Source organism: Tupaia chinensis, unplaced genomic scaffold (assembly GCF_000334495.1).
Source record: "Tupaia chinensis unplaced genomic scaffold, TupChi_1.0 Scaffold000270_1, whole genome shotgun sequence".
In the NCBI taxonomy this organism is placed as follows: Eukaryota; Metazoa; Chordata; class Mammalia; order Scandentia; family Tupaiidae; genus Tupaia; species Tupaia belangeri.
Genome location: NW_006159750.1, coordinates 4,957,194 through 4,968,730, shown reverse-complemented (window position 1 = coordinate 4,968,730; position 11,537 = coordinate 4,957,194). Strand labels below are relative to the sequence as shown.

At 39.1% G+C, this 11,537-nt stretch overlaps 1 protein-coding gene across 1 annotated transcript; it reads left to right on the top strand.

Annotated features, from left to right (window-relative positions):
* The first annotated feature begins 776 nt into the window (after positions 1–776).
* Positions 777–11,392, top strand: TAF13 (TATA-box binding protein associated factor 13). Its single transcript, XM_006149512.3, has 4 exons — positions 777–803; positions 2,115–2,193; positions 7,176–7,273; positions 10,160–11,392. Exons 1-4 carry the CDS (start codon positions 777–779, stop codon positions 10,328–10,330), a joined length of 375 nt encoding a protein of 124 aa, XP_006149574.1. The 3' UTR covers positions 10,331–11,392.
* Positions 11,393–11,537: the final 145 nt, after the last annotated feature.

Here is an 11,537-nt window from a genome sequence, read left to right as displayed (position 1 = left end):
GTTCTAAGCCACCGGGTCTGGGACTTGAACCACCGTCGACTATGTGGGAGTCCAGCAACATAGCCATTACGCTAACTGCTGGTTCCCAATAATTTTTTTTTTTTTTTTTACTCATGGGAATGTTCAGCAGAACATTCACAAATTCTGTGTATTATAGGACAAATTTTTGTTGCCTTACATTGAAGGACACTTTATATCCCTAGCTCCAGTCCTCATTAATGTCCTTGGATTTCCCAGTCATTGTTCCGACCATAAATCTTTCCCACAAAAATCCAGATTTTCTCAGTTTTGAGATACTGCCCCCTTTAGAACTAATAGGGGTGCACGGTATCTCCTAATAATTAACCCAGTGCTTGACAATAAATAGCGGACGCATAAGCCATTGTTTAAAGCCGTCCTTCAGAAGCCGTTGGATCGCTGGCCCGCCTAATGATTCATAGCTTCGCAGTCCCTAATCGGGAAGCGGTGATTCAACACGCAGCAGCAAGTTTAGGATGACAACGACAGATATGCCACCTAGCCCACGAATAATTCTTCTTTCCTAATGTCGAATTCCTTTTTTAGGATTACCAAAGGAAGAACCAAGCGCTCATAGACCAGCCCTTCCCTGGGGAACCGGCCGGGTTCCACCGCCAGGAGGGAGCGCACACACCCTCTCACGCTTGCGGCAGCCTATTAGGCCCCGCCCCTGATACGTCACCGGAAGTGGAGCAGAGGAAGTAGTAAAACCCGCTCGCAGCGGGCCGGCGAGGCTTTGTAGGTGGCGGGCTGGGAGGATGGCAGATGAAGAGGAGGACCCGACTGTGAGTGACCACCTCTGTCCCAGCTGTTTTCTTCACTCCCTCGGACCCAGTGGCGCAGGCACAGTTCGGAAGCGAGTCTGTTTTCCGTAGTGAATTCAGCTTAGCGAGTCCCTGGGCTTCAGTCCGTGCTTACATTTTCGTTCCGATGTATCTTTTTAGTACGGGGAGGACGTAAAGGAAGAGTAGAAAGGTAGCCCCTTCCCCTTTGGTTTGGCTCTGTACCGGCCAGACACCCTTCGAAACACCTAGAGAATCATCGGAGATCAAAGCTAGTATTTGTTAGCACTCATTGGAACAGTCAGTTAATCTGCTAACCAAATTGAATGCTTAATATGTTGTAGTGGAAAAATAGTGGAGCTAACGTCAAGGAGCCTGGATTTTTGGCATCGCTGTTCTCTCTAAGCAAGTTATTTAACATTGAGCGTTGGTTTTCTTGTCATGAAATACTGTTAAGATTTACTTAAGGAAAGTTTTTAGCACTGTTTAGTCAGGTGCTTAGTAAATATCAGTTTTGTTTAGTGCAGGGAGGTAGACTTGAACACAATATCAACTCTTTAACCATAAAACTGTCTCGAGTAGCGCATCTTAGTCACACACACACACACACACACACACACACACACAGAAGAAGCTATTAGTAGTTTTTAAAAATATATATTTATTTAATTTTACTTATTTAAGTTGACCAGAGAGAAAGATGGAGAGGAAGCCAGAAAGCAAGCCACCAGGTTCTGGACTTGAACCATGGTTGGCCATGTGGGAGTGTCCAGTGCCTTAACCACCAGGCTACCTGCTGGTCCCCCATTAGTACTTTTACATGTAGTACTATTACTATTGTTAGGGACATTGTAGAAGCCATTCCTACTTGAGTTGGAAATTGGACTAGGTTATCCATAAGGTCCATTCAGTGCTAAGGTTTAATGATTTTTTGCAGCTTGCTTTAGACTTTCTGAACTGATCCCAGTGTTGAAAATGAAAAATAAATGGTTGGGGGTCAGCAGATGGCACAAAGGTTACATCACTGGACTTCCACATGGCTGACCGCAGTTTGAGTCCTGGACCTGGTGGCTTGAAAATCACTCCAGGGCGTTTAAGAGTCTGGGAAAGAGAATGGAGAAGGGATTGCAGTGTGGCTGTCCTCCCTGGGGGTTGGGAGAAGGAGGTGATTTCTCACTTTCCCTCTCACTGTCTCTCTCCACCAAGTACACATGACTGAAGGCAAAAAACCTCTTAAAAAAGGGAAAAAATAGTTAATTATTAAAATATCAGTCCAGTGTAATCCATAATCCATATATATGTTTTAACTTCTAGTTTGAGGAAGAAAATGAAGAAATTGGAGGAGGTGCAGAAGGTGGACAGGGGAAAAGAAAGAGACTTTTTTCTAAAGAATGTAAGTTGTATTTGACAATGATTTTATAATAGATGTTGAAAACATTTGGACATTTCAAAGTAGTTTATTTTGTTGTTGTTTTGAACATGTCTTGGGGCCTAGAAACTTCTGCTTAACTTTTGAATCACAGTAACAATCCTCACTCCAATTTTATAAGTGTGTGTATGTAAAATTATTTAAAAGTAAGGAAGTATGATCAGTGTTTTAATTCAGGACAGAACACACGTCTGTCAGCGTTCTTGTCCCTGAACTGTGCAGCAATAGGAGCAGGGATTCCTTTGACTGTATGCCACAGGTAATGATGGATCCTGGAGGAGCTGAGGGTAGTCCCAGTTGGGGCCTTGGACTAAGGCAGTGAACAGGGCAGAAAGGTGGTGAACAGTGTGAAGCATTGCAACAGAAAGTGTAATGTATTAGTGCCTTGTCCTTCCTCAGTAGATTTGACTCTTTGGCAGCACCAGAAGGAAGGGAGAGCTTCTCTTATAACTGATAGTCCCGAAAGGCCTATGAGAATGTACTCTTTAACTCCCAGTCCTAGGTTTTTTACATATAGTTATGGTTGAGTATTGAGTGATGAAGCAACGCAGATATTTGAATATCTTGTTTGTTTATGCTGGGTCAGACATGAGCACTTCCCAGGTACATGTGTAACTGTATTTACAAGTAAATACAGTCAGTATTTTTCGTTGTTGTTTGCTTGTTTTTTTACCATTCAAAATCTTTTCCATATCTCGATTCCTCACATAAATCTGATCACTCCTTATTCCATTTCTGTGATGCAATTTGCTCCATCAGTGTTTTAATTTTTATTATGACTGAATAAGAAAGGGGTTCTTCCATTGGAGAATATCAGAGTGATGCTTACAAAATTAGTTATTAGCGGAGAGCTTTATTCCACTTAGATAACTTTATTTTTGTGATGGCAGGAATTTGGAATCTTCATAGCCTTCTCCTTTGTCTTACCTGAATCTTCATATATCTTACTAAGCTCTGTTCTCTTAAACCCTCTTTTTTATTTTGATTTTTTATCTCTTTCTTTTTTAGATTTTTTTCTATAGCATGCAGGTACTCACAGGAGGGAGGCAGAGAGAGAGGGAAAGGGAGAAAGCTCCTCCTGTGGGAGATGACCATGCCACAATCCCTTTTTGACGTGCACTCACACGTGCACAGCATCATGTTTTTCAGGTCACCAGGTCCATGACTCAAACTGAGTAGTTGACTGTGTTGGATCCAACAGCTTCATCACCACACCACCTGCTGGCCCTAACCCACTTTTTTTTTTTAGAGAGAGAGATTTTTGCTATAGGGCATTTGTGCTTATCTGAGAGACAGAAAGTAAGAAATCACCCCCTGGGGGGATGGCCACACCACAGTCTCTTCTGCATTCTTGTCTTGGTTGGGCACACACACATTCACCCAGTGTGTTTTAAGGTACCAGGTCCGGGACTTGAACCATGATTGACCATGTGGGAGTCCAGCAGTGTAACCATTATGCCATCTGCTGGTCCCAGCCCTCTTTAAAAAAAAAAAGGAATATTTTTTCTTCTTTTAGTTGCTGGAGGGTGCATGTACTTGCCAGAGAAACAGAGAGGAAAAAGGAGTGCCAATGGTGCGATTGCACCACATGCCTTCTCCATTTCTCCATCTTATAGGGATTGATCACACGTGTGCATACGCCTGGTGTGTTTCTCTAGCCAGTGGGGTTGGTATTTAAACTAAAGTTGGACACATGAGATCCGGCTCTCTTAACTACTAGGCTATAGGGCTGGCTCAAGAAAAAGTTTTTAATGTTTTATTAAACTGGTTTTAAAGCATTCATTGGCATTTGATTATACCTTTACAAATCTTTAGCCAAAACAAGGTTGACGTATTTCTTTTATAGCATGTTTTATTTTTCAGTTGACTTACATTGCCTGGTAGTGAGTTCTTCCCATCAAAATGTTAGTCACAAATGATCTTCCTCAAAATATTGAAGGAAAACCAGTAAACTGACATTGGAAAATTCTGGCAGACATTACTTTAGCCAAATGATGATTAGGACTACCCATAAGATAGCATGTACTATCAGTATCATGCCTTAATAGGGCACATCATTTTAGTTGTATTCTTTTTTTTTGACAGGTTTTTGCTATAGGGCATGTGCGCTCGCCAGAAAGACAGAGACAGAAAGCGAGAAATCATCCCCCCAGGGGGGATGGCCACGCTGCAATCCCTTCCCCTCCATTCTCCTCTCAGGATCTTGGGCACTCATGCACATGCGCCCAGCATGAGTTTAAGTCCCGGGTCCGGGACTCAAACCATAGTCAACTACATGGGTGTCCAGTGACATAGCCATTACGCTAACTGCTCATCCCGATTGTATTCTTTCTAATAATGTATAACCTTAGTATAGTCATGAGAAAACTCAATAAGCCCTTATTGAGGGACATTCCACAAGACAACTGACCACTAGTCTTCAGAAGGATCAAGGTCTTAAAAGATGGAGAAAGGCTGAAGAACTATCACAGATTGGAGGAAAAAAGGAGGCATGACCACTGGATAGTGTGGGATCCTTGATCAGAAAAAGAACATTAAAAGTGGAAAAACTGGTACATTCTGAATAAAGTCTGTACTTGGATCAATGTTAATTTCTCGTTTCAGTAAATATCTGTGGTTATATAAGATGGTACCATATGGGGAACCTGGATATAAGATATATAGAAAGTCTGTACTATTTTTGTAACTCATCTGTAAGTCTAAAATTATCTTTTAAAAAGGCCAAAAAAATTTAACAAAATCCATAAAAAGAAAGATGAAAATATTAGCTCCCATGTTTGCCTTTTTCCTCTTGTATCAGGACCTAAGGCCTTGCCAGTGTAAACCTTTGTGGTCCTCTGTCCCAGGCTGGCTTCCAAGTCACCCCTTTCTTTTCTTCCATTGGCCTGGCCTGCTTTCTTCTCTTCACTTCTACCAATTTTTAATTTTCCCAAATAGAAATTATTAATGTACTTATTCCTTCCTGTAGAAGTGTTTGGGAGTTTGTTTTTTAAAAAATGTGAAATTTGGAGCCAGCATGTGGCATGGTGGTTAATATGCTGGACTCATACATGGCCAACTGCTGTTCAAGTCCTGAACCTGGTGGCTTGCTTTCTCACTTTCCCTCTCTCTGTTTTTCTCTCTCTCTGTCTCTTTGGTAAGTACGTGTGCCCTGTAGCAAATTAAAAAATAATAATGATAATGATAAATAAAATTAAATAACTCTTTAAAAAAAAGTGAAACTTAAAATAAATTGTACAAATCTTAAGTGAATAGCTTGATGAAATTTACATATATATTTACATATATACACACACACACACATACATACACACACACTTATAACCACTGCTCAGATTCCAAGATAAAATTTTGATAGTATTTACATACCTTTTGAGATTCTAATAAAAGGGGCCAGCAGGTGGTGTAGTGGTTATGGTGCTGGACTCCCACATGGCTGACGGTGGTTTGAGTCCCAGACCCAGAGGCTTGAAACTCACGCCTGGAGCCTGTGTGTACATGCCCAAAATCCCAGTAGTAGAATGGAGAAGAGATTGTGGCATAGCCAGCCCTCCCTGGGGGGTGATTTCTCAATTGCCCTCTCATCATCTTTCTGTCTCTGGTGAATGGATGTGCCCTATGGAAAAAAACTAAAAAAAAAAAAAAATTAAAAAGATTCCAACAAAAGTTATAATTATTCCCAGAAAAATGTACATATACAGAAAATATATGACATTTCAAAATATAATTGCAGGGGAAATGCAAGGACTTCTTAAAGCTTGTCTATGGACTAAATAGAACTTTATAGCACATAGGATGAGAATTCCTATGGATCTCATCTTTCCTAAGCTACCAAGAAGTGTAATTCTATTGTGGGTAGAAGTAAAGACTCAACCAGATTGGCTGGGTTTAATTTCCAGTCTGTCTTCTATAAACTGTGTGACCTTGGGTAAATCACTTAACTCAGTGCCTCAGTTTCTTCTTCTATAGAGTAGGGATAATAATATTATCTACCTTGAAGGATTATTATGAGGATTAAGTGTACTATATATGTAAAGGATTTAAAAACACTACCTGATATACAGTAAGGGCTATGTGACTTTTAACTATTACTCTGTATTAGACTTTTCTTCTCTTTTGAAATTTCTATGGTTCCTTCAGATATGAAGCCAAAAAAGGCTGTGTTGGCAGTTGTATTGGTATAGGAAATGAAATTTAAAAATTCCTTATAGTAAGCCCTCTGCTTTCAATTTTTGATTACCCTGTTTGTTCCTATAAGAAGCTAATTGGAGCACTTTCTCTTGTATCATTTTACCTTTGGTAATATCCTTCTCTTTTCCAGTGACATAATGAGACACACACGTCCAGACCAGGCTAAACTGTTGCTATCCTGTCCTTGTCACAGAGTCTCTTACCTTAAGGCATTTTGGGGGTGCTGGTGACTATATGATCTAGGTTAGCAAAAGCATATCGACAAAGTTCAGTAGCTGGGACATAAGGGGAATTGGAGGCTAAGTGGGAATAGTCAGTCATTAGACTGTGGATAAACCTTTTACGCCAAAATTTGTGTTTGGATGGGGCCAACATATGGCACAAAGGTTAAGTTACTAGACTCCCACAAGGCCAACTATGGTTTAAGTTCTGGACCCGACAGCTTAAAACTCATGCTGGGTGTGTTCATGCGCATGCCTATGATCCCAGGAAGAGAATAGAGAAGGGATTGTGACGTGGCCCCCCCCCCCCCCTCGGGTGTGATTTCTCTCAGTCTCTCTGGTGAGTGCACACGCCCTATAGCAAAAATCTCTCAAAAAAAATTTGTGCTTGGAGAAAAAAATACAATGTAAAATTTTTTTAATACCAGTATTGTCTATAACTTGGTCAAATTCTGGTTTATTTGAAAAAAGGTATTGGTCAAGCTGATGAATCTGTTTATGTATAAGTAAATAAATGTGATTTTTCTTTTACAGTACGTTGTATGATGTATGGGTTTGGGGATGACCAAAATCCTTACACTGAGTCAGTGGATATTCTTGAAGACCTTGTCATAGAGTTCATAACTGAAATGGTAAGATTCTTTCATAATTGGTCTTAGTTAATTAAAGAACAGATTTAAAATTCTAAGCTTTAGATAAAATGACATTCTTTTGATAAGCTGTCCATTTGAGTGAATTTTTTGTTTGTTTTTTTACCATGGGGAACGTGCACTCACTGGAAAGAGAGACAGATGGAAAGTGAGAAATCATCCCCCAGGGAGGATGGACATGTCACAGTCCCTTCTCCTCCATTCTCCTCCTAGGATTTTGGGCACCCATGCACATATGCCTACCATGATTCTCAAGCCCTAAGGTCTGGGACTCAAACTGTGGTTGGTCAGGTGGGAATCTAACACCCTAATCACCACGCCATCTGCTGTCCCCTTGAGTGCCTGTTTTGTGAATGGTACTGGTTACTATTTATCATAAGGATGGCTATATATTCTGTATCATACGGATGAATATTTTGTCCCCTCCTCCTGAGTTGTATTTGGAAGGATGTAATTATAAAATTCTTGAATAAATATTACCCATAATTCCGTTATCCAGCATGGGGTTTTGGTTGTTTTTTTTAACCCCTCCTCTTCCAAAATTTATTTAGAAGTATATAATGTTTTCTTCAATATATATCTCTTTTTAAATGTCACTTATTTTTATTTATCATTATCATTATTTTAAGTTTGGTATGGGGCATGTACACCCACCAGAGAGAGAGAGAGAGAGAGAGAGAGAAAGTGAGGAAGCAAGCCTCTAGGTTTGGGACTCGATCCACTGTTGGCTGTGTGGAGTTCGAGTGCCTTAACCACCACACCACCTGCTGGCCCTGGCATATAATGTTTTACATTTATACTGGTACATAGTAGTGATCATGATCACATTCTTTTTATCTAAAGCTTATAATTTGTAGTTCTTGTGGTCTAATGATAATTATTTTAGTAGCTACATGATATTCATTGATATTGTTTTCTTGTTTATGTAACCATTTCCTTATTGTGTACATTATTTACAGGTTGTTTTATTTTTTATTTAAATCATTATTTACTTATTTATTCATTCATTCATTTATTTTAATTTGACCACAAGGAGACACAGAGAGAAAGAGAGAGAGAGAGACAGGAAAAGTGAGAAAGCAAGCCACTAGGTCCATTACTTGAACCCTAGTCATCCATGTGGGAGTGTCCAGCACCTTAACCACCACACCACCTGTTGGTCCCTGAGGTTGTTTTATTTTTAATTGAATTTTTAATGACCATACTAGTGAAATTTCTCCCTCCCTCCTCCTTTAAGAGTAGTTGCAAGGGAGATTACTGAGTTTGGCTGTATTTAGTTCTTATGAATTTTTCTTTTAATTATTTTTTTTTATTTTGAGAGGTTTTTGCTATAGGGCGCGTGCGCTTGCCAGAAAGACACAGAGAGACAGAAAGCGAGAAATCACCCCCCCAGGGGGGATGGCCACGCCACAGTCCCTTCTCCTCCATTCTCCTCTTGGGATCTTGGGCACGCACACATATGCACCTGGTGTGAGTTTAAGCCACTAGGTCCGGGACTCGAACCGCGGTCGACTGCATGAGATTCCAGTGACATAGCCATTACACCAACCACTAGTCCCCCAAACTAACATTAATTAAATATTATTTAGAAAATATAACAAAGCACAGGGAAGAATATAAAAATCTAGAGCCAGCTAGGTGGTAAGGGGGCTGGATCACATAAGGCTGGCTGTGGTTTAAGACCTGGATACAGAGGGTTGAAAAACATGTCAGGTGTGTATGTGTGCTTGCCCAGAGTCCTGAGAAGAGAATGGAGAAGGGATGGCCGGTGGTCATCCTCCCTTGGAGGTGCTTTCTCATTTTCTCTTTCTCTCTCCCCCTCTGGCAAGTACGTGCATCCAATAGCAAGAAAGAAAGGACGGAAAGAAAATCTAATTCATCCACTTAGAAACAATTAATGCTAATGTTCTGGTGAATATTATTTTGTCTTTTTGCATATATTTTTAAACTTCTTATGAAATTAGAATCATATAGTACATATAGTCTTAGAACCTGATTTTTCCCTTAGGTAAGTCTAGAACGTTTCTCCCATTGCATTGCGTCGTACTCTGTGATATTTCTAATGGCTTCATATTATTAATTGAATGCATGTACTCAAGTTCATTTACTCACTGACTTTATTAATATTTAGTTTCCATTTGTTTGTCTTCCTAGTCATTGGAAATAATGCTGTTGATAAACCTTTGTTTTTGCACAGAATGAGATTTATTTACTTGATTTTAAGAAAGCTCACCAATATACATTGACTATTGAAACAGAAAGATTCAGCATAAGGTTACAAAGAAATGATAAGATTGGGACCAGCAGTTAGCGTAATGGCTATGTCACTGGACTCCCATGTAGTCGACCGCGATTTGCGTCCCGAACCCGGTGGCTTAAAACTCACACTGGGCGCGTGTGCGTGCGAGCCCAAGATCCCGAGAGGAGAATGGAGAAGAAGGGATTGCGGTGTGGCCATCCCCCCCCGGGGGGGGCGATTTCTCACTTTCTGTCTCTGTCTCTGTCTGGCGAGCGCACGCGCCCTATAGCAAAAACCTCTTAAAAAAAAAAAAAAAAAAAGAAATGATAAGATTATACAAACTAAGACAAAAACCATATATATCAAAAGACATAAGAGAGGGACATTGATACGTTTGAGGGTTTGAATGTCTGTAATATTTATAAAAATACCTATGAAGCGTAAAGAGAAACATTGCTAATAACCTACCAGAAAAAGGACAATGGACATGAGTAGTAAGACTTCACAAATGAAAATTTGCAATAATTAAAAGAGAAAAATCTTCAGCCTTACCAGCAGTTAATAAGTGTAAGTTAAAGCAGTAAAATGTGACATACTTCTAACTGAATTTTAATATGTTTCTTTGTAAGACGCACAAGGCAATGTCAATTGGAAGACAAGGTCGAGTACAAGTTGAAGATATCGTGTTTTTGATTCGAAAGGATCCACGGAAGTTTGCAAGGGTTAAAGACTTGCTTACTATGAATGAAGAGTTGAAACGAGCTAGGAAAGCATTTGACGAAGCAAACTATGGATCTTGACACTTTTTGTACTTTCTGACATTTCATTATCTTTTGGAGAAACTGTTCGTATTGGCTGTTTTCTACAGTAAAGGTCCTGATACCTAGCTATGTAAATGAAAGTTGCAAAAACACAAAGTTTACAGTTTTATTTTTATGTCTTGGGTTTTAGAGTGATATTTGAACCTTGAACCTGTCTTTAAGTGACCATGCTTAATTTCTTATTGGATTTTAATGACCACACATTAGTTAAAATACCTTGCAAGCCGTGCAGTTCCTGTTAACTTTGAGTATCCAAAGGATAAAGTCGTGTTTATATGTTGGGTATATTTGGGCCACTGTAAGCTATACTGTAGGTGTTTAACATGTGAAATCTAAATGACGTCTTTGGCGGCGATAGTTGACATATGTGCTTCACGTATTCTGAAGTTTTTAGACAATAGTAGTCTGAGAGGCCAATAAAGATAATAAATTGGTTTGTGTTTCCTTTAAAGAGATGATATATGAAAATACAGTTTTTTGTAAGAGTGTTTGTCTTAAAAGATAATATTCCATTTTTCAGATCATGGAAGTTATTTTATTTTATTTGGATAAACTAGAAGTGCTTCAGTGTTGGAAAGCTTTTTTGATTTAAAACCTTTTGGGGATTATAACATATTACTTGTTAAAATTTAGGAGAACTCACTCATTTTCCCATATCAGATTAAAGCTTCTAAAAAAGAAATGCTTTCAGTAGCAAGAATGACATTGCTTAAAAGGCAGGATTAACATTCTGGGAGTGTCTTATTAACATATTTGTACTTGTTCATCGTGAAAAGCGTACTTGACTAAAAATGTATGTGGCTATGAAACTACTTTTGTAGTTCAGGATATACAAGTTTTGTGTGTGTTTAGCTTATTGTATTAAATTATTGCACTTAACCTAAAATAAGGATTAAAATTGCATTTAAAGAGATCACCGTTACTCATTGTGGAACTGAACTTTTTGTGTGCCATTTGCAAACATTATGAATCAGTGTTTGGGAAACTTTTGCTTTCTCAGCCTGTTAATAAAACGAATAAAGTATGAAGAAATTAGACAGAGTAATGGTTGATTGACTATGACTTCTAGCTTCCCTCCACCCCAGAATATATATATATATATATATATATACACACACAGTGTGTGTGTGTGTGTGTGTGTGTGTGTATATAATTATTTTAACTTTATTTTAATTTGACCAGAGAG

What these genes read in the sequence shown, in the direction of transcription:
- TAF13 (XM_006149512.3), top strand. Translation starts at nt 777, where the DNA reads ATGGCAGATGAAGAGGAGGACCCGACT. An exon ending in ATGAAGAGGAGGACCCGACT is followed by an intron (nt 804 to 2,114) that starts GTGAGTGACCAC and finishes TTTAACTTCTAG; the next exon opens with TTTGAGGAAGAAAATGAAGA. An exon ending in TAGAGTTCATAACTGAAATG is followed by an intron (nt 7,274 to 10,159) that starts GTAAGATTCTTT and finishes TTTCTTTGTAAG; the next exon opens with ACGCACAAGGCAATGTCAAT.